The 23,797-nt window shown below is 41.9% G+C and overlaps 1 protein-coding gene across 7 annotated transcripts in view; it reads right to left on the bottom strand.

Moving 5' to 3' along the window:
- The window catches only part of PARD3B (par-3 family cell polarity regulator beta), a 604,960-nt gene that overhangs the window by 371,647 nt on the left and 209,516 nt on the right, over positions 1-23,797 (bottom strand). For all 7 annotated transcript variants that reach the window (XM_075934324.1, XM_075934322.1, XM_075934323.1 and 4 more), the window contains one exon: positions 13,744-13,853. In XM_075934324.1, the coding sequence (XP_075790439.1) occupies positions 13,744-13,853 (110 nt within the window). The remainder of the gene's footprint in view (positions 1-13,743; positions 13,854-23,797) is intronic.

The following is a 23,797-nucleotide window of genomic DNA, read 5'->3' as shown; positions in this document are numbered from 1 at the left end:
GGGGGGGGGGTGCCGTCCGCATCTCCCTGGTTTGCTGGGGGGGGGGCGCAACTAGTGCGCCCCCCCCCCCCCCCAGCAGACCAGGATTTTCTCGCCGCGGAGGACACGGGTGGCGGGACCGCGGTGCTTCTGGGCAGTCCCGCCGCCCGCGTCCTCCGCGGCGAAAAAAGCCGCTCCGCGTCTCCCTGGTCTGCTTGGGGGGGCCACACCAGCAGACCAGGGAGATGCGGAGCAAAGCTGCGGAGGACGCAGGCAGCGGGACCGCCAAGACATGCCGTGGTCCCACCGCCCGCGTCCTCCGCGGCTTTGCTCCGCGTCTCCCTGGTCTGCTGGGGGGGGGGGGAGGGCGCAACTAGTGCGCCCCACCCCCCCCAGCAGACCAGGCTTTTCTCGCCGACGCCTGGGGTAGAGCAGCTGGGGTGCTGCCGGGTTGGTCCCCGCAGCGCCGAGGTGCGGCGCTGTGAGGACCTACCCGGCAGTGCCCCAGCTGCTCTGTCCCAGGCGTCCAGATTCAGCCGTTGTTGAAACTGATCATTGGCTGATTCCAGGAAGCCCAGGGCAGAGCAGCTCTGCTTCGGGCTTCCTGTAGTCAGCCGCTGGTCAGTTTCAACAGCGGCTGAATCTGGAGCCAGTTCCGACTTACGTACAAATTCAACTTAAGAACAAACCTACAGTCCCTATCTTGTACGTAACCCGGGGACTGCCTGTATGTGGATGACTAAGATTTTCTAAGCTGTCTAAGGGACTGGGATGCTAAATTCCTATTAAAATGCAAAATGAGTGATATATCTACAAATATGCATATGTATACAAATATATGTACGGTTTGCTAATAAAACATCATTGGCTTATGCTGAACAGGTTCTTTTCTGTGTTGGCTGCTGTGGAGAATGGAGGAGAAGAGCAAACCTGAAGTACCGGCAGAGGAGATTTTAACCTTTTTCCAGGAAACAGCTGCTTGGGGTTTCTAGATGCTGGGGGGATGTTTTCTTCCCCTTCTTGAACAGAAGGAAGGCAGAAGCAGAGATATCCAGTGTTTTATAAAAATTAGACTTCAGAGCATGCAAATCAGGGTTTCATATCAACCTTAGCTATAGAAAGACTTTATCTACATATGTTGCATTTGCAGCTATGACTTTATAATGGTTTCCTGGCCTATTAGCTAGTATAGATGTAGCACATGTTCTGCTCCACCCATCTCAGAAAATAAAACTAATCAGGTCTAAAAACTAGTTTATGTTGCTCTGTTCTAAGTAAACAGAAAGAGTCTGGCATAGATAAACTAATTTCCACCTGTTTCTGCTTACTGCATATACAGTAACTCAATTTAGATTGATCGGATAACGTCTGCAGACTTACTACAGTGGCACAAGGCTACTACATCCATTCAGATTATTTGAAAAAGCACCAAGATGAAAAGTTGTTTGTGTTCCTTTCAATTTTATTTTAGCTCTTTGTTTATCTCCCCACTTCAAAGCTTTTCCAGAATGAGGAACAGTTTCAGTATCTGACATCTTTGTAAAATTAAAACAGAAAAAGTGGGCCAGCATCTAGCTGTTTTAACTGGCAAGGCACAACAGCCTTGAGTCAGAAAAGACTGTTTATGAGAGCACACAGTCTAATGAACCCAGGAGTGCCATTTACAGTGGGGGGAAAACATACTGGAATAGAAGCTACACACTTTCAGTACTATTGGCCTTATTTTGCAGGAGTCTTCTTCTGTTCCCCAGTCCTAGCTGTGTGTAGAATACAGCTAGCTCTCCACATACTCACTCATTCTGGTTACAATTACAAACAGAACTCAAAAAAGGTAGACCCAATTTTTAGTTTTAATTACTTGAAGTAAATGGGAGGAGGAAAAAAAAAAAAGAGACTATCGTCTCAATCCAACAAAGTACTTACGCATGTGCCAGTTAGGGATGTAAAATCCCATTTAAAATGTTAACCGGTTAAACTATATGCTTAACCAGTGAACAAGCCTGCCATGTTGCCAGTCACACTGCACTGTGGGGGGGGGACTGCTCTGGCCAGCCAGGCAGGGACTGCCATACCATGCCTTGGGTGGGAGGCTAGCCCAGCATGGCAAGGCAGAGCTCACGGCACTTGCTCCAGCCGGCCGGACTGGCGGTTAATCAGCCATGCCAGTAAACATGCCAATAAAGCAATGCTTACTGGACAGCTGGTTAACCGGTTACCCCTTTACATCCCTAGTGCCAGTTAGACTATTCAAATCCTCAAAGTTAGGCTTATGTATACAAACCTTGTTGCATTGGGGCCAAGTGATTGCACATCATAAAAGACATTTACAGTTTTTAAATGATCTTTAAAATTCTCCAGGTAATGACTGGTTGACTTCCTGCTGGAATGATCATTTCAGTGCTTCCCGAACACAATTATACAGGTTGGACCTCCCTGGTCTGGCATCCTGAACGAGGGAATTTGTTGGACCAGAGAAGATCCCTGTTATTGGCTCCCCAGACCACCTTTCTCCCCACTGCTGGCTCCTGTCCCCTTCCTCCCCTCCCCCCCCCCCCCACTGCCAGGCTTCTGCTGCCCTGGCCCTAGCCCAGCTATTGGGGCTGCCATGTTCCTGACCCCAGTCCCATTATTGGGGTTGCCATGGCTGCCGTATCACTGACACCAGCCTCACTACTGCTGCTGCTGAAAATGCCATGTCCCCAGCCCTGTTATTGGGGCTATTGTGGCCCCTGCTGTGCTACCGGGGCTCTAGCGCCAGTCCCAGCCCCACTGGGCTCCGAGCCACCAGCCCTCTTGCCACTGGAGCTCCCAACCAGGACTGCCTGGTCCAGGAACACTGGTGGTCCTCCCAGACCACAAATGTTGCCAGATGAGGAAGTCCTGGTTTTGGGAGGTCCAACCAGTATTTTACTAGAGGATTAAGCTGGCATTGCTCAGGTTCTTAACTCAAATAATTTTTGTTTTTCTTCATTTAAATTATCACTCTAGGCTGGGACTGTAGATGAAGGGTATAAGTCTGCAGCCTGCCCTGGGGAGAAAGGACAACCCCAGCCCTCTCTCATTACAGCACCTTGGGGCCAGGTGAGATAAAACACTGGGTGCAAAACTTATACAAGGGAAACTCATAAAAATAATAAATGAGACCACTTATGGCCGTAAGAATTCTGTAGCATAATATTTTAGCAGACTAGAGACCTATAATTTGATAGGCAATCTAGGCTAGTGAGCTAACCACATGAGTGGCCCTTCTTTATGTCAGCAAACCACGAGATTCTCGTAACCAAGACTGTCTCCGAGAATAGGGTAGTTTTGCTAACTGTCCTTGTGCACCTAGAATTTGCAGAGCATGCCAACTGAACCGTAGCAGCACTTTGACTGGATGCAGAGGGAGAGCCCAGCTCTCTCAGTCAATGTTGTGTGCAGTCAGCATGCACCTCACTTCATGTGCCCTTACATGTCACTTTAGTAATACCAGTAGGGAAAAATAACGATGTGCATGGAAACCAGTGTAATGTGGCAAAGGTAAACGAAACATCCCGCATATCACACCTACAACACTAATGGGCCACATGCAGACCACGGGCGACAGGTTGCCCACCACTGTTCAATATAATTACGTTTCTTGCTTCAACTACAAGATGGGGGGGGGGGCAGGTGTTTGAACAACAGATGGGCATTAGACCAACATTTTTGATCATTAAAGGCACCTTCAGGTTCCAACTGACTCTGCCAATTGTGAAGTAACCTCAAATTATTAGGTTGGACTCGATGCTTGTGTTTTGTACTACTGTATTTTTACAAAGTTCATTATCCCAGAAAATGATGCCCTTGTGGAAGGATGTGGAAACTATTGATGCCGTTGCATCGACAACTGTGGTCTCATAATTCTGAGTGAAGATTTCATGTTCCTGTATGGTGAATACAGGAATTTAAAAACAAAACAAAACAATCTTCATTTACGAACAGAACAGAAAATTCTTTGGAGAACGGGAATATCAGTTTTTGACAGACTGCTGTAACTAAATTTGTTCCTAAGAATACTAGCTGTCTGACATCTTTGTGGCTGGCACATACAAAATTTAATTCAATTTTCAAACCAAGGAGAAGATAACAACATTTATTTCTTTTACTGGCAAATGGAAATATTTCTCCTTCATGGCTTTTGAAACTATTCTATCTTTCTCCTGTTCCTTGGCTCTCCTCTTTCCTCAATGTCCTTGCAACTTTTAAAAAACAAGCTTATAAAATCCCACTTGGAATATGTCTGTCCTGGGTCAGAAGCAGATAATTAATTTTTGCTCCAATGGAAAATGTCAAAAGATGAGGAGGATGAAGAACAGCTGGTCTTCGGTTAGCACTGCTGCTCACAGAATGGCAATCACTGGAAGACAGCATGTTCCAGTTGATGTCTGTTCTCCTATCTTGCACAGAATGTCCCTTTACTAACCCTCTCCCAAACTCCAGATTGGAAGAGCAGTCATCTTATTTCCTAGGGCACATCCAGACTGCCTGCAGCTTTCGAGAGAAGATATGCAAATTCGGCACAGATTTGCATATCTTCCTCTGATCCCGTTTTTGGAAGAGTTTAAAAAAAAAGTCTAGATGTGGTTCTTTGGGGAGGAAAAAACCCTTTTTCGAAAGAACCCTTCTTCCTAAAAAAATAAGGTATATAGGATTCTTTTGAAAAAGTTTTTTTTTCCCCAAAGAACTGCTTCTAGATTGCTTTAAAAAAAAAAATCTCTTCCAAAAACGGGATTGGAAGAAGATATGCAAACTTGCGCCGAATTTGCATATCTTCTTTCAAAAGCTGCTGGTAGTTTAGATGGTTTCCTAGACTTACATTAAGCCAGCAGAAATGGAGGACTCTCCTTTCAGAAAAGGTAACATGTATACTCTTTTCATAGTCTATTTCATAGTCTGCCGTTAATAATGCTAAACCGCAGAAGAGGGAAAGGAAAGAGCCTAGTTTATCTCCAATATTATTAAATGTAGAAGTGTGATTGCCTCAAATATGGGGTTATTTAGCCTTAGACGAGGTGAAGCAAACCTACCCTGTGCAGAGGCTCTTCTATTGTAGGTTACAGGGCCAGGTAACCACGTCTCAGCCAACTGCTTAAGAGTCAATAGTCTGGATGCCAACAACTATTGGGAGAGTAAGACAAAACTATTTTAGGTCTCATGATACTCCTCCCATCAATTCCCTTATGTTTTGCAATTTAAGCATGCAAAAGACAACTCAGAAAATGACTGTATGATCAGTGACTAATTCAAGTAGGAGCGATATTCTGCTTAACTGTATATTTTACTCATAAAACTCAAAGGTTGGGACAGAGGTGTCTGGATTCAGATCTAGATTAAATTAAGGCTCCAGGGCTGAGTCAAGCCAATGACGCTGTGTTTGGTATCTCCACAATCTTGTAGTTATTCCTGGTTGGTTTTTCAACTACAGTTGTAGAAAACTTAATGATCTCAGCTGTTATTGGAAGATTTCTCTTATTTGAGCCCAAAACTTTATTTCTCTTGTGAGATTTCAACTGCATCCAAACTGGAATTGAAAAATAGGCCCATCCTACGTACGCCCAAAGCCATACATTTGGCTCTAATTCCTGATTATCCCTCACCACCTGTCTTTCAAATTTAAAGGTGTCTAAGATTATTCATTCCAGCAATGATGTCAGTATTATTAGTACAAATGCAAGTGACATTGAAAGCTTTCTTATCTGACACTCTGTTAAGCAGAAAACTTTGCTAACTAGCATTGCCCCCAGCCACAATTACCACTGCATCTTCAGGCACATGTGCCTGACTCACACCTGTCCAGCTACCCATTGCAGGGCTTCTGACAGTTGGCACTGCTGGATAACATTATCAGCCTGTGCAGCCGCCTCCTTCAGCGTGCCTCAAGCACCTGTATACTATGTCAATTAGAGATTGAAACAAAGCCATTGAACTCTTTAGCAATGGCATAGAGAACTGACGTAGAATGTGAGAGATGAGCATTATATTTCACTACACTAACATGTGTTACACTAAAATGTTTGAGCCCAGTTTTTCCTTGTATTACATATATTGGTTAAGGTTAACCACTCGGAAAGATACTTGCCATTACTCGCAGAGTGGCTCATCAGATGGAGATTCCACTTTATTTTAACAAAAATTTCTAGAGCTTATATAGATGCAAGAACTGCATGAGACATGTTGACTGTTTTCCACTCCAATTTTTAAATTTCAGAGTCAAGCTTGTCCGTGAAGTAACTTAGTAATATTTTACTCTAATGTCTGTCCAATAAAGTGGTGATGGTGCAATTTATGAAACCCAGGATTAACTAAGCTGCCAATATAAACCTTTCCCAGATGGAATGATAATATTTGGTAGGATTTCTAAGAGGTAGGGGAGAAATGGAATGTGTAAACAGACTGAAAGCCAGTCATGCTTTTGGTGAGAGAGGTCTCATCTCCCTCACCTGCATTTTTATTCCTTTCTCTCCAAAATATGCTTTTTTTTTGCACTGAGTCTGACTCTTCACTGCCTTCGACTTATACAATCAAACTGCACAAGGTAGAAAGTAGTGAACAATCAAGCCCTAGAGTGCTTTTAAGTAAGAGCAGAAGCTCAGTGAGTATTTTACAACAAAACAGCAAACCTCTAATAAGTACAGCTCCACCACCAAGCAACATCTCCCTTTGAAACCCTTTATGCATCACATATTTTTGTTGATACATGTTCATAAAAGCCAACTATGTTTCTCTCGTTGAGAGCCCTCAAATGATGTAGAGTAAAATGATCATGTTAGATAATTGCTGTTGCTTCTGCTGCATGTACACATTTAAAGTGTGAGTAAGCATACATGTTGCTAATAATTTTACTAATATTGCAACTGAATTTAGTAGTTCTTATTAAATTTCACTAAAAGATCTAGAGCTTTCTGCCTCAAATAAGGAACATATGTAAATGTATTTATCATTGCCCTTTTATCTCCGCTAATCCCTACTTGGTACTCAAAACCGCAGGGGAAAAAAAGTAAAATCTGATGTTCAAATAAAAAACCTTAAAAAAAAAAAAAGTCCTGTAACATCTTAGGGTATGTCTACACTACAGTGTTATTACTAAATAGCTTATTTCAAAATAATGCGTCTACACACAAAATGCATTTTGAAATAGTGCTTTGCTATTTCGAAATAGCGCGTCCACACTGAGTGGACTCTGAATCGCATTTAAGGCTGGCCGGAACCAGTTCCAGCAGGATACCAGGTCAGGACTTACTGTGTGGGGCTGCTGCCTGAAGCTATCTGAGGCTTGTGCTTAAAGGGACCCCCCTTGGCCAACCAGTTCTCAGGTTTCCCTGCTTGCTTGTCAACCTCAATGAGGGACAGCAAAACATTTTGTGTCTGTGTGATCTAGTTGCCCTCACTCGGGACACCACAGCACTCCGCAACATGGAGCCAGAGCTGCCACTGGGCACTCTGGTGCTTCTCTTGGATGCGTTGCTGTGAGCCTGGCTGCACTTCCTGCAGGCTGCCATCCGGGAGGTCCATCCCTGGTCTGCCCCACTGGGGGCTTGTGCCTCATTCCTCCCTCACGTCCTTCCACTTATCCCTCCCTAACCCCCCTTCCTGATTCAAATATAATACACGTATTTTCATGAACACAAACTCTCTTTATTTAACAAAACTGGCGGGGGGGGGAGGGAATGAAACTCTGATGAGACTGGGGAAAGGAGGCAGGAGAGGGAGAGAGGGGAAGGGGAAACCTGGGAGGAGAGAGCTGGAAGGGGAAAGCAAGGGGAAGAAGGGGGAGGGGAAGCTCAGGGATCAGGGTTGGGGGTCTCGTCGGACCAACTTGATTTTCATCCAAACCTGCTCTTGGGTTCGCATGCGGCCTTTGGTGGCCAGGCTGGCAGCTCTCCTGCCATATATGGTCATGTTCCTCCGTCTAGTGCGGAGATTATGGACATTGGGGGCATCCCCCCCAAACCTGAATAAGGTCCATGATCTCCGCCCTGGACGAAGAAGGCTCCCGCCTTCTCCAGGCCCTGGCAGGCTCCTGGGAGCTGGCAGACTGCTCCTGGGGAGTGGTGGAGGGCTGGCAGACAGTGGCTTGCTGGCTCATGTTTTGGGGCCACTGGGTCAGGGGCAGTGACTGATGGCTCTGGGCTGGCAGGCTTGGAGCTGGCACCGGCACTGTTGCCATAGTCTACCCCTTTAAGGGCTCCGGGGAGAGAGGAGGAAGAGAAGTGTTCTTGGATGAGGCTGGAGGCCCCCTATTTCGAAATAAGTGTCTACACAGCACTTATTTCAAAAGAGCTATTTCAATTTTGGCGTTATTCCTCATAGAATGAGGTTTACCAAATTCGAAATAAGCGTGCCGTTATTTTGAATTTATTTCGAAATGGTGGTTTGGCTGTATAGACACTAGGAAAGTTATTTCAAAATAAGGGCTGTTATTTCTAAATAACTTTGCTGCCTATACATACCATTAGAGACTAAAAAAACATGTAGATGGTATCATGAGCTTTCGTGGGCATAACCCACTTCTTCAGATGAATGGAGCAAGGGATAAATGATGTTCAAATAGTGCAAGCAGTAACAAAGAATTAAATGCATCTTCCCTCCCTAGCATAAAAGGCACTTTCACCTTCCTTTTCAGTTGATCTGAAATCTTGCTGAGTATTTGAAGATAATTTTTAAAATCTGCTAGCCTTTCTTCTGAAATAGATGCAGTTTCCTTTTGGCATAAATCCCATATCATACTGTACAATAAAGGTAGAAGAAAAACTAATATAGCGTTGAGAAACAAGAGGAAAATCAGGATGAAAGAGCAGCTTTTGTTAATATGACAGTCCTCAGCTTGCTATTCTTTATAAAAGATACTTAAAAAGTAGCATTTTTTGCGGTTTAGAATTGCCAGACAGCTTTGGCTTCTACAATACCTCACACCAATAACTTCAAAACTAACTCACTCCAGATGTCCCTATGATCATCTAATCAGACATCAAAAGCAGTACACTGACAAGCTCTCACACTGATTATAAGTATTCTATATATGTTTCCACAGCATAAACACACACATACACACTTGCTACTTTAAAAATATGATTCATCTAAATCAGAATTCTATTTTAAAACACATGAACGATTATGAGACTCCCCACAGACTCCCAAGATCCACTACCCCTGAAGCTCCTGCCACCATGTGGAGTGCAGGAGGGCTTGACCAAGGCTGCTGTGCAGTGCCAGGTCCCTCTCTTGGTGACTGACAAAGCTGCGTGCTCAGGGGATGGAGTGCCATGGGGGGAGAGGGTGGGGATGATGGGGGAGTGGAGGGAAAGGGCCAGGCTTGGGGGCTGGTAACTGACAGCCCCTCTCCTGACCCGCTGGGCATCCTGGGCTGAATTGCGCAGTTGTTCAAACCAGGACTGGCCTGCAGGCTGGGCATTTGAGACCTCAGATTTCAATTAAGAAAATTAAAAGCAGCACTTTTCTTCTGTGATAGTAAATTTCAAAGCTGTATAAAGTTACCATACTGCTGTTGTAAAATTCTGAAAGAACCATAACGTTTTGTTCAGAGTTTTGAATATTTGAGAGTTAGGAACACTCTTCTTTCCCAAGGTGTTCACGACTCTGATGTTCTACTACATACAGATCAAAGCCCTACCACTTTATCACTTGTATTCTTGCAAAGTACCATACTTTCAGTTCTTCCTGTTGTCTTAGTAAAGAGGAAAAGGGGCAATTGCTTTTTTAAGTTTAGGGAGGCTCACTACAACAAAGTTTGAGAATACCTACAATACCGAAACAAGCCCTTTTATGCCTATGTAAAGTTTAATCAAGTTGACCAATACTAGATAAAGCTCAGAATATCAGGCTGTTCTAATCTTTCTTTCACCTTGTTACTGCAAAGATAAATAAAATGTGAAGCGCATAAGGGTCAGGGAGAGCTGTACATAATTAAGAGAAAAACACTACATAGTTGTGTTGCTTAGAATCTATATCAAGTATTCTTGGCTTATCTCTATACAGTATACGAAGTTTGAGGTCTAACTCAGCTTTAAGCTCCATCCACAAAGAAATTAGTCTGACTCATGTCAGGGACCCCTCTGGGTTCAGCCCCACAAACCCTGCTTGAGTCTGCAGAGCCTGAGCCCTGCTGTGACACAGGTCAAAGCCCAGGCATTTTTCACTATAGACAGAGCTCAAGTCCAGATTGTGAGACTCGGGTATGGAGAATGCACCGATGCTACTCTATAGCCCTTCCATCGCAAAACTTTCCATGCCAGGGAGGCAAAACAACCTCCTGATTTATTATACATCTTCTCAGAATGTAACCCTTTATACTGTTCAACTGGAAACACAGTCAATGCTCAGGTATTACATGTCAGCACAAGTATTAACTATGGCCATCAGTAAAAATCCTGCATCAAGCACATTGGTAGCCAGCCAAAGGAACACAGACACATTTGGGTTAACTTGTTGCATGGGGCAAGCAAGACATTTGATTACAGGCAGTCCCCGACTTACGCGGATCTGACTTACGTCGCATCCGCACTTACGAACGGGGCTTTTCTCGCCCCGGAGCTCACGGGCGGCGGGTCGCCACCCGTGTCCTCCGGGGCGAGAAAAGCTTCTCCCGGTCTCCCTGGTCTGCTGGAGGGGGTCCAGCAAAGCCGCTGGACCCCCCCAGCAGACCAGGGACACCCAAGCAAAGCCGCCCAGGCGGCAGGAGTCCCGCCACCTGGGCTGCTTTGCTCCTGTCCCCCATGTCTGCTGGGGGGGGGTCCAGCAAAGCCATTGGACCCCCCCCCCCCCCCCCAGCAGACCAGGGACACCCAAGCAAAGCCACCTACTTTGAAGTAGGAATAAGATCCTCCGGAAAAGGGCACTTTTTCCGGAGGATCGGGGCCAGTGTAGACGCTCTTTTCCGGCTTTTCTAAAAGCCAGAAAAAAAGCGGCGGACATTTTTATTTAAATGCCGCGGGGGATATTTAAATCCCCCGCGCATTTCCCTATTGCGATTTCAAAAATTACCATGCCCCTTCCGGAAAAGGGGCCAATGTAGACGAGCCCCCTGGAGTATACAGGTGGGAGAGAGAGGAGGCTGCACAGCATAGGAGGAAACTGATAGAACATGACTACAGGTGGAGGAAGAGCGAGAGCAGCAAAAGGAACTGTTCAAGATATTATTTGCACTCAGAGTTACTACATTGCAGGTTCCACCACCACCATTAGCTCCTGCTACCTCCTAAGAGGTATGCAATCATACCCTACAATCTGCGTGTCCTCTGGACAATACAGGGGGTGGCTGGAACATGTCACAGGTAATGAACATTACCACATGGAACAGAGAAACATACCTTGTGCCTTCATCCATGTTTGCCTAGCCACAGCCCTCACGTGGACATATTATGGCAGCTGGTCTGTCTTTTTAATTCTTACAAGTGAATGGAAATATACCTGTACATAATAAAGTATTGAGTTTCCATTCATTTCCCACAGCTGGCTGAGCCACAGCCATATCCAACGCAATCTCAAATTCCATTTCATTCCTCCTCATGAATGGGACCATAAAACCCTATTATGCTTGCACACAAAGTATCCTGGATTTCCACTGCACACGTGGCTACAACCCGAGTCATGCCAGGCGCACCATCTGATTGCGTGTACTGGTTCAGCTATTCATCAGTACCCTGGTAAAAGATCCACCCTTCATCTTGAAAACACTTTGCAGAACACAACATGAAGTCACAACAACAAGGATTTCATGACAATGAGTACTTAATATGTAGCTGAACCTTCTCTCCCCCCATCCTCCGCCAGCTCCTCTGAAATCAGGGTAAGGTTTCATGAGCCAAGACAACAACAGGTAAGTGCTGTTTTCCCTGACCGGAGACAGAGTAGAGAGCCCCCAGGGTCATCTCTTAAAGAAGAATAAATATTTGGCCCTACTAAACATATTGGACCAGAAGTGTCATCCTTTAAAAACAAAGCTACATGAAAAAGTTTCATTTTAATGCAGTCTCCTAGCTCTAGTTTCTCAGATTCTACCTTCAACCACTGCACTTACAAATTCTACAAATCATTCTTAAAATCACTAGAAAAATTTTTTTTTTTAACTTTGCAGTGGTTTTAAAATAATGATATTAGGCAACAAAGCATTTGCCTGATTTTTTTAATAACATCTTTTTATTTTGGAAAGATTATTGCTAAATCTTTACATCAAATAAAATATTTAATTCATATCTATGTTTACATGCCATATTAAATTATATGTAAAGAGAACAAACAATTGAGTTAGGCTGGGGCACGTGAACATACATACAATTTATGCTACTCTTCAAACACTTAATCACAAAAGCTGATATTTTAAAATTACAAATAACGGTGGAAGAACTGGAGGAGGTTCTGACCCTTTTTAACAAGGGCTTGAAACATGAAAAGGTGGTGATTAAATATGAAACTTATCCAAAATTGCAAATTACACATCCACAATATATAAAATGAAACCAGTTTTGACGGGTTTCATGAAAATATGAGACTAGGTTTAGCCATAGGAGCAACTCTTAAATTGATCTGACTCCTTAATCTTTAAAATATGCATTAAATGAAGTTTAAACAGCCCATTGATTAACTCAGAGGTCAGCTAAAGGTCTTCTAGGAACAAGACAACTTAAAAGGAGTCATAATGTGTCCCCAGTCAGATCAGAGAAGTCACTGTGGATGGATTCCTAGCCTCACTGAAGTCACTGAAGGGGGCATCCAAAGAGGGTGGAGAGAGGCTGTACTCAATAGTTGCAGATGACAGAACAAGGAGCGATGGTCTCAAGTTGCAGTCACCTCTGCCCTGACACCTGCACTGCAATCCCCTGCACTGAGATCTCTCACACCTTCTAACCCCCAGCACTGACTCCTGACCTCCCAACCCCTGCCCTGCGCCCTTCACCCAATCATCATTTCAATAAATCATCTCTGCCCTATACAATCATCATTTAAATAAAGCTTATACATTTTTCTTTTATTTAAAATCAATTATCACTGTTAAGGACCCCAACGATATCAGGCAAGTATACTAGTGCACATACACTTATGTGATGAATATCTACAGAATCTAATAAAAAAATTGATGTTAAATTTGTAAATAAACCTTTTCAAATGTGACCCAACTTCAACTGAAACTATCTTGCTTTCAAGAATCTGCAGTGAGCCTGAAGCACTAGCCCTGTGAGGCATAAACTCCCTGGACATCCCATTAATCTTATTTGTATGTTAGCACTAATGCCTAATGAGAACAGCTATATCAACATTAAAGTGATCAGCAATTAAATAGTCTGTAAAATCAGGAAGTGTAGGCCTCAGAGAATGGTGACTAGATGTGGCAGGAGGAAAGACATACAGAGTGAAGAAAACAGGGGAAAAAAAACAGAAAGGAGGATAAAAAAAATAAGGCTACTTATTGGTGGTGCTAAAAAAGAGAAAAACGTGCTACTGACTGATGCTGAATTGGACTATATTGTACAATCACTAAAAGATCAATTACTGCACAAAACTCATAGTCTAGTTTCACTCTACTTAAATCGCCCATTAACGAAAGGAAACTCACTGTGAGTTAAAGATGTCATATAATCTCAAAATTATACTCTCCCTAACAGTATAAATAGAGATGGAATTGGCCTTTTCCATAGAACTGGCTTGAGACAAAACAAAGCTATTTATATGCACAAGTAAAAACAATTTCACTTTTCCTAAAACCATAAACAAGCTGATACTTACAGTCACAACGGGTATCAGACCATTGTCAGTGGGGTGTGCAGCACCTGGGTAGAAGTCAGCTGGTGGGCCCATCGATGGGTCACTGCTCCTCCTCACCAGCAGCGGTGTGCCTAAAAGGTAAAATAAAACGTCAAGGAGTCAAAAGACCTCCAGGGTAAAGGTCTGTGCAATTACTGGGCAATACAATTCAAAAGACTTACAGCCTATTTGTTCGTGCAAACTTCTTGTTTTACTGGTGCCTGTAAATTATTAGGCCCGATAACATGTATTAGCCACTGATATACAGAAATTACAAAATCTGTAGCTCCAACCTCACAATCCTCAACAATGGCAACGGTAAATTAACCAAATGCATGCTGAAATAAAAAACTGCTGGCAAGCAAAGTGACATTCTTTGAAAACCAATATAACCACCACTGCAGGCTTTATGACCATATGTATCATCACATTCCAGTATGGAAACCATATGCGCACTTGAAGGAATAGTTCTATAGGGTTCAAAGACTCTGCTAGTTTTGTTAGTTTTTGTGGATAAATAGCAGTTAGGTGTCCAGATTGACATCTTCAGATGTACCAACAGCTTTTCATATCTCAGGTTAGCTGATTGTTTTACTGTAACATTAGCGTGGTAGAATGGGATCTTACGATGACATTTCAGTAGTTCTTTCTTTTCATCAAGGGTATCCCAATTACTCAAGCCTATTATGCAATGCACTGAAAGATTATAATCCCCCTATTCAACATGCATGTATGAGGCCATTTGGACTTATGCAATGCCAAGAACAGAGAGAGAATATACCTTTCTAAAGCCATGTCTCCACCTGCCGTGCCAGACACTGATCTTCTGGTGTTCGATTTAGCAGATCTAGTAAGGACCCACGAAACTGAACCCTGAGGGCACCCCTGGTCAGGGCCAGTATTCCTTCATTCATGATGAGTAAGGGAAGCCACCAGGAGCATTTACTCCCACTGACTTCCTGTTATTTACATAGCTGGAATTGTGTACCTTAAAGCTGTCTTTCCGGATCTAGTACAGACCTGGACTCAGCCTCTTTTCCGTGAAATTGACATGGTACATCTCTGTCTTCCCAATGCCTGACTCAGAAGGGGCCTGAGGCTGACAGACTCAGTCCAAAGAAACAAAGCAATGGTGTTAGGCAGACATATCTAGAAGTTGTAGTAGTAGCAGTATCGGCTCTGCATTACTGAGATTGCCTAGATCCTATGTCAAGAAGTTTCACAGCCCTGGCAGTTTTTCCTGCTGGTCCCTGACTTGTACCTGCATCCGTGGACAAATGATGAATGTGTGTGTATCAATGAAAACTAACAGAACTAGCAGAGTCTAAATAAAAACTTGGCTCAACCACTGCAGCCATTTCTCTCTGATTTGGATCTCATCAAAGTTATTCATGCCTTTATGACTGCCAGTGTACTCATTCTGGGTTACCTCTGAAGACCACAATGGTATCAGTACACATATGATTGTGACATTCAAATCCATCTGGATTGGTATTCATTCCAAACATACTGCTCATCCTTGCCCTGCAACTTTACCACTTTTCCTTAACCTATCACGTCTTAAATCTTCCCTTCCTTAGAAAAGATATTGAGACAGTAGGTTTGCCTCTCTCTAGACACCTTTGACACTAAATATTCAAGTCGTGTTTTAGACTATCAATATCCCAGAATCTGCTCTATTCCACAAAATTAGCCATACATGTTTCTGCTTGTGAAAATTACTTGTCTTTCCTCATCTAATTTTGACCTCAGCATAGTCACTGCAATTGGCCAATTCAATCCTTTAGGATACATTCCATGTTTGTTTATTTCCTGTGAAGGTTCCACTCCTACCGGCCTTCAGTGACAAACTCATGTATGTTTCAAGACCCCACCTCTGTTGCACTCCATATATGTCAGAACACTGCCCTATTTAATCCATAGGCCTATTTGCCTTTTTGGTCATCCTATTTTTTCCCCCTTAACTAATATTTTAGTACCAATGATATTATGTGTACAACTTTTTACTTCCAACTTTCATCTGTCCACTTTTTCTGCCTGCCTTCAACAAACCAAACAACATCTTCACCTCAACTTCTTTCAGCCACAGATACAATAAATAAAAGAGCTTATATTGGGCATAAGAAACATCCTCAATTTTACATAACTCTTACCACCCTTGAGTCTAAACTTCGTTGCAACTACACAGTCTGTAACCATGGCATCTTTCTGAACTCTAACAGCCTCTCAATCTCCCATATCACTCATGTCTTACTTTCTCACACTTCCAACTGCTGCAGTACCTTTTCTGTGGCCTCTTCAAATGACAACAGACCTGTAGAGCATGTACCCAATGCAGCTGCCAGCCACATCACTTCTGTCCTCAAAGAACCTTGTTGCCTCTCCATTTCCAAGTCAAATTGGCCCTCTTTTTTTTTAAGTTCTCCATAGATAAATTTCAGCCTCTCTCAATAATCCAATCTCTCTTCACACCATTTTTTGGTGACCCAGGAATAACCTTTTTGTCCCTTCATGCAGTTTCACCCTTGTGAATTTACCACTGTCTCCTCAACAGCTCTGGATGACAGGACTGACTGTGTCACTTTGCCCTATTGACACAGTTTATTTCAGTCCTCAGGTGAAATAATCTTCCTCCTTTGCCTGTATCTCAGTTTTCCTCTCGCTCTCCCTACAAGTACTATTCACCTGCACAGCAGTAACTTTGATATTGGACTATTCAAAGTGAAACTAGTGTTAATGAGCTCTGTCAGTCAGCTTTCTGGAATCTTGCAGGACACAGGATCACTTACTTAGTTGCTCATTTTGGAGCATTAATTCTCACTCAAGAATACAGTGGATCTCGATTCACAAATATATATTAAAGCTCAAGAATCACAACAGTAGTTAACTAGGTAATTATCTGATTTACACAAATATGGTGCTTGATCATTTGTATATTGATAGTCTGTCAGACGACAGTCAAAATATCAAAAATATTAAACTTGAAACTTGTGATTCATAATGGAAACTCCAGCTGAAACTTAATGGCAGATTAATTAATGGCCTTGACATAATTACATATGAAGCATTTATTGTACAGACAACCCCACAGCTTCAAAGCATTCAGACTTGTTTTTTCAAGCAACTTCTTGATTGCTCAGATAAGCTACTTATTCTTTAAAAGAAAAATTTTCCTTGTAGCAATAAGCAGTTTCAAAAAAAGCTGTCTATAATTTCCTCTCTGTCTCCTCTTCCATAATGATTTCAAAACACTCTTGAAACATTACAGTATGAATCAGCTGGTGCCGTCTAATCGACCATTCCCTTTTTACGTAATGTAAACACCACAGAAGAAAGATCTCTCTGTAAACAACCAAGGCTACTGTCAGACTGGTATTTTTGTTAGTTTCTTCCATAACCCAATGACTCTTATTTGAACTCCACCTCATACACTTTTTAAATTGAAATATAACTCCCCCTCTCAGGGTCACAAAGCAATATTTGCTGAGAGGGAAAATATACCCAACACCAATTAGCATGGAAGAAAAACATCAGTCCCAACCCCTAGCTTACACCTCCCTCCAAAACCACACCCTCTGCAATGTTTCCCTTTTTGTATGGTCTTTTAGTTGGGATTGGTCCTGCCTTGGGCAGGGGGCTGGACTTGATGACCTGCTGAGGTCTCTTCCAGATCTATGATTCTAGGGCTGCTGCTTCTTTTCCTTGTCATCCCATCATTTCTTTATAGATTTTCCTACATTGTGCACACTTTTTACACCCATATTTTAAGAGGCTGTTTTCTCTTGCTGCTTCTGTCTCAAATTACACCTCACTTTTCTGTCAGATTTCAGCCACCCCCTAAATACACACAAGCCTTAGAAAGCTCATCTGAAAACTAACAACTAATTACTCCAGTCATCTGAAGAAGTGGGCTGTGCCCACGAAAGTTCATGATGCCATCTGCATGTTTTGTTAGTCTATAAAGTGCTACCAGACTATTTGTTGTTTAAGTTTAGCTAGATAACCTATGAGCCAAAAGGCACGGACAACAGATGAGAGCTGGCTTACTGTCCAAAAGCAGTGCCCACCTAAATAACCACCCCCTTTAAATCTTTGAGCTGTGAATGTAAAATGTGTTAGTGCCTCTACCAGGTTGTTGTACCTGGACTCCTGCTCAGAAGCTCAATCTTCCAGCTTCTGGCTACTAACTAACAATCTGAAGTCTCTAGTCCCCCCAAGACTTCTGGGAAAAGAGGCATTCTGTTTCTTTCATCCAAAAGCTTCTTGGCTAATAGAATTAACTGGAGTGTATTTGTTATTCTAACCTTCCCTTAATTTTTCAACAACTGCAAGTTGGTGTTTCCTACTCTTCTCAACTCATAGCCTGTTTTCGAGACCTCTTGCCATTAAAATATTTTAGAAATCTCAGCTCAGATGCAAGCGTTTGGTTCTCCAGGAATAGCTTTTCCCCCCAAGAATTGGTGATATTAAGACAAAAGGCAAACATTTCTACTATTTGCAACAGCTCCCCTGAAAAAGAAACCCCATCACAAAACGAACAATGCATGGATTCCTTCAAAAGTGTTAATGGTATGCTCATATTAAGTAAAAATACTTTTAAAACTATGTAACTGTGCCATGTGGTGTATAATTAAAGTCATAACAGTATAATAGGCCAACTACTTAAGAGCTGGAAGGAAAATGGTTCTCTCATTCTACAAAAAATTTAAAGATTTCAAAAAAATGTCCAACCCTAAACTGAGACATGGTCAAAAACTTTCAGAGATAATCAAAACCAATTTTGGATTTTGTCAATTACAACATTTCATTTTGATAACTCAAACATTTCATTTAGGATTCTGACCACTTAAAAATGTTGATCTTTTTGACAAAAAGGTCATTTTGAACCCAAAACCAACAGTTTCAAAAAACATCAGAATGAGACATTTCAATAATTTCTAATTTTTTTTTAATTTCAAATTGGGAGATTTGTTAAAGACAACTATTTCCTGCAAATAGTTTTGGTTTGACAAATCAGCATTTTCCAACTGAAAGCTTTGGCAAAAAATTCCCACCCAGCTCTACCACTACTCCACTATGCTGCTAGAGTTACTAATTTTCTTCCTTTGATACATTAAACATATAATTTTGCATCAACTCAAGTTAGCTTACATTTCTGCTTAACATCTGCACATTTCCCACTGAACTCTCAAACAGTCCCAATGTTAGAAAAGTTGGTAAGCAACATCAACATCAAACTGAATCTAACAAACTAAGAAAGGAAAATTGCAACAGAGAAATCAACCCAGACCCAGTTAATCCTATGATTCTCACTCTCTCAAGCTGCATTTATGCATGGCTCATGAACCATATTTCAACTAAAGGAAGATGCACTGTTTATATAATTGCTGCTTCTATGGCCTATGCTATTTGGTATTGCAATAAGTATAGCTCTCATGAAAATGTACAGTTTTAGCTTTTGATTATGAACTGAGGAAAACACAGTCAAAAACTGATGGTTGCACTGGCTGCCTTCCGTTTTCTTCTTCACTTCACAGAATAAGAGGTTAAAGATCAAGTAAAGCTGCAGTATACATAAGTGGTAAAGAATCTGAAACATATCTATATTGATATTGATACACAGTGAGAGATAACTACAGACCTATGTCTGGAAGTGGAGCTGCAGCTTGGGGAGGAGGAAAGAAGATGCAAACAGGGGGCCAAAGCTGTGGCTGCAATTGGGGGTGGGGCTGGAAGCTGGGCCCATGCCCAGGTGTGGTCTGCTCCTGGCTCCAGGCCAGAAATGGAGATGCAGCCAGTGGATGGAGTTTGAGCTAAGCTATGCCCTGGCTGAGACTAGAGAGGTTGGGTGCAGGCTGGGGCCAGAGTAGAGTTGAGGGTGGAGAGGGGCTGGGTAGGGACTCCTATCACTCTGCGCTCCCTTAGACCATCCTTGACACTTCTTTAGGGGGATGCACCCCACAGTTTGGGGACCTCTGTCATAAGCCCAAATCAAAAGTATCTCAAAAGCCCTTTCCCAGCTAAAGAGCGTGCTAACAAAGCCACAGAAAGTAATCAAAACCTAGCAAGTGACATTCATTCAATCTTATCTTATTGCAATAAATACAGTCAAAGCCATTTACTTTCTGCAGTTAAATGGCCAGCTATGGAAAACACAGATACCTGAAACAATAAAAGACATTCGAAAAGAGTATCTCATAAGAGACATCCATTCGAATAAGTCACTGGTGATAACCCTGTGATAGAGAAATCAGCGGTCTATTGTCACTTTTACATAGAATAGAACACTAGAACTGGAAGGGACCTCGAGAGATCATGGAGTCCAATCTCCCGCCCTCATGGCAGGAATTATATACTTAACAAAAAGTCTGAAAGCTAAAAAGAATTAAAAAACTGAATTAAGGATGTACATAGGCTTGGAAGAATACAGTACAGTGTTTTTGATAATTTTGATGGATAACATCCATGTTTACTTTAAAGATATTTTTAGATCGTCATCTCTTTAAATATTCATAGTTGCACAAAATTATAGAGGGGAGAAAATGTTGAGATTCAAAAACTTAAAGCTTTTAAACTATTACAACAAATTGTCAATATCACATCAAAATATACCAAATAAATGTCCTTAAATCAAATTCTAATACAATTTCAAGTAGCATTTTTCTTACTTTGCCTATCTGTAAATTTCAATTAGTACTGATGGAAATATTTTTTCATGGGTTTGTGTGTTTGTGGTGAAATCAATGTTTACTAACTTTTACCAATAAAAATTGAATCCTAGCTGCACAGTACTCGTGTAATTCCAGCACAAACATCTGTTAATACTTGTGAAAAAACATGGACCTTTTAATAGTGATACAGATCGTACTAGCATTGGTTAGAGAATGTAAGTATAATTAAGAAACTGTATATAATACCTTGATAATACATACAGTAAAAGGATGGTGTGTGTCTATTAGACATACATATCTTAAATTTATTCCTGAGTATCTCCCTCAGAACACTGATAATACAAACTGAGCAGCATCTTTTTTCACACAGCACAGATATTTTAGATAATTGGACACTTGTTAAAAAAAAATAAGGACAGGCATTTTTCTCATCAGTTAGATAAGGAAGTGTTCTTGTTAACATATTTGGCTTTTTTGGAGGGGCGGGGGGTGTTTCTCCTCTTTGCACTCCTTTTATTTACTTATATTTCTGTATTATTTTACTTATGCTGAGGCATTGGCTTTGAATATTTATTACAATGATCCATGGAAGATCAGATATACAATGTAGTTCTTTGCTTTGAATACCAAAACACATAACATCCTTTTCTGGATAGGTCACATCATCAGATATCTACAAACACTATTGTTTGCTGGGAATATATTTGGTAGCATTGTAAAACCCCAAAACTTATTTTCAAGAACTGGCGGTATTATCTCATCTTCTTCCATGAGATGGTAAATTCTAGATGGCCTCTAAAGATGGACCCTATCATTGCAAATGACCCCTTGTGACCATATTTTATAACCTCAGTTAATTCAGGGAATTTTGTCCTACAAATTTTAGTGTAGAACCCAAAATTCAGCATCCTATTAATGGCTTTTAAGTATATATGGCTGTGTCAGCATTATTGTTATATATTTACATTTTACCAAGGCTGATAAGAACGTGCCCTGCAATCTTTCTCTCTAAAAGTAAACACTGTATTATCTAGTTTCAAGTCATAAGATCAATCATTTTCCATTTAACTAGCATCAACCTGCCAAAGGATTAGTATCTATAGAGATTCACTATTAGCGGTACATTTTCCCACAAACCCTTCTGTTTTGGAAAGAATTTTTTTAAAACTGAAAAAAGCATATGGTATAAACCAAACGAATTTTTACACTAAGATTTTAAATTAATTACACTAGGGAAAATAAAGGAGAGCAGTTCTGCTATTTGAGCCCAATAAATAACTGAAAGATTTGGATAAATAGAATGTCAGAGGAAACATTTCCAGACAGACTATATTTAAGAATTACTTTATTTTTATTTTAGAAAAAGTTAATTAAATAAGTTTATGAGATATCAATGCACATTCTAAACAGTTAACTTTCCTCTCTAAGAGGGCATGCCCTATGTTGTATCAAACTCACCACTTTTCCTGGGGTTTGTCTTTAGAGAAATTAAATGAGCAATAATAAAATGAAGTCTTTTCCAAGCCTTCTCCTAAAGTTGTTTGTTCTTAGAGTGCCTTGCTCAGCACAGTTCAGCCAAATCTCTCGTTTCTGTCTATATCACCTGTAAAAACTGATTCTTCCTTTTTCTATTTTAGGTGTTGTGGGGCCTGCTTCAGGCCTTGTCCCCAGAACAAATAAGTCACTTTCTATAGTGGTCCACTGTGGCACGTCATAAACTGAGTGCTGAATACGTGAATATCAAATCATATAAGGTGAATTTGAAAATGAGCTTCATCTTTATGGTGAATACAAGCAAGCGCCTACCGCACTAGTTTGGAATGAAACAGCCCAGAAAAGTAATGTTAATGTACAAATACAAATATCACGGCTAAGTCATGTTAATGAGTCTTAACTCTCTAGTACATTGGATGTTGGTTCACAGATGCTTTTACTTTTTGCTTTACCCCCACTTCACTCTTTCTCCCAGGTCCTATTCTCACCCTACCTCTTTCTGCCCTCTATGGTCCTTCCCTCATTCTGCCTCTTACTGCCACTGCTTCATCCCCTCCCCTAAATTTACACCCCTGCAACTCTCCCTCCTTCCAAGTGTCACTAGCCAGACACTGAACAGCTGATCAGCAGTCCTGCCAAACAAATGTGCGTAGTGAGTGTGTAGCACCCTACTTTTTTTTTCCTGTGGGTGGAACAAGCCCAGGCACACATGGATCTGGCATCTGTGTCTTTGTTAAAGAGATGAAAGTAAGCCTGGATGGGCTAGCATGGCATACCAGTAAGAAACTGGCCACAGGTACAGGCCAGCTGGTACATAGCCAACATTAAATTGGGGTATGGGCCTGGGTGAGCCAACCAGCATCCAGGTCCAACACAGCCCTCACTCTACTCCTACCAGGACATAAGGGCTTGCCACCTACACCTGGTGTTCCATCTGGCCCCAGAAGTCTGCGCATCCTGATCCTTCTCTCCTGCAGCAATGCCTGGTAGGCAGAGAGGGGAAAACCTCTGTGCCCTGATCACATTCTGCAGACAGAGCACTGATGGGAGGTGCAGGCCACACCTCTATGACCCAACCCCACTCCTCCATGGAAGCACCCAGTGGGTGAAACTGGGCAAGTTCCCAATTCCCTCCCCCCAACAGGAGCACCTGGCATACAGGTGTAGTGGGGGTTCTTTTGTATAGATCCCTGCACATTTTCTGGGGTCCCTGGCCAGAGCGTCCACCCCTTCCCTTCCACTCCCCCAAGGCTGGTTGGAGGGGGGTTAGAAGTGGCTCCATCACTCTTAAACCTCTACATCATTGCCTGCCCACCTTTCCCCTCCTGCCGACGCCACAGCAGTGCCTTAAGGACTGTACTGGTAAGAAACTTAAATTACTTTCATACCCTGGGTTTTTCCCCAAATAAAAATAAAGAATGACTGTAGGGAAAAACATACATGTGTAGATTCAGTACCATAAACTGCAAGGAGGAGATTTGTAATAAATCATATACAAAATTAAAGTCATAATTTCAAATTTTGTTCCTGAGCACAGAAAGGCTGACTGTGATGGGAAAAAGCTGCCCATCAAGTATGTATCAAACTGTCGATTGGAAAGGTCATTCCAATGACAATTACTTTCTTGATTGGCTCTGCATTCCATATTCACCAGCAGACAATAAATCACACACACACCCCTAGAAATTTTAGAACTGCCTCTGCTCAAATCGAAACTTTTATCCAGTACACAAAAATACAAAACAATATGTGTCTGAAATCACAGTCTCAGTGCATTTAGATAATTATTGGCTGAAAAATACTTGGCATACTAAATAGACATTAACAACCACTCAAACTATGACTCACAATGACTTTTAAATACAAGCACT

Source organism: Pelodiscus sinensis, chromosome 7 (assembly GCF_049634645.1).
Source record: "Pelodiscus sinensis isolate JC-2024 chromosome 7, ASM4963464v1, whole genome shotgun sequence".
NCBI classification, from domain to species: domain Eukaryota; kingdom Metazoa; phylum Chordata; order Testudines; family Trionychidae; genus Pelodiscus; species Pelodiscus sinensis.
Note: the sequence above shows the minus strand (reverse complement) of the source record. Positions and strands in the feature narration are given on the sequence as shown.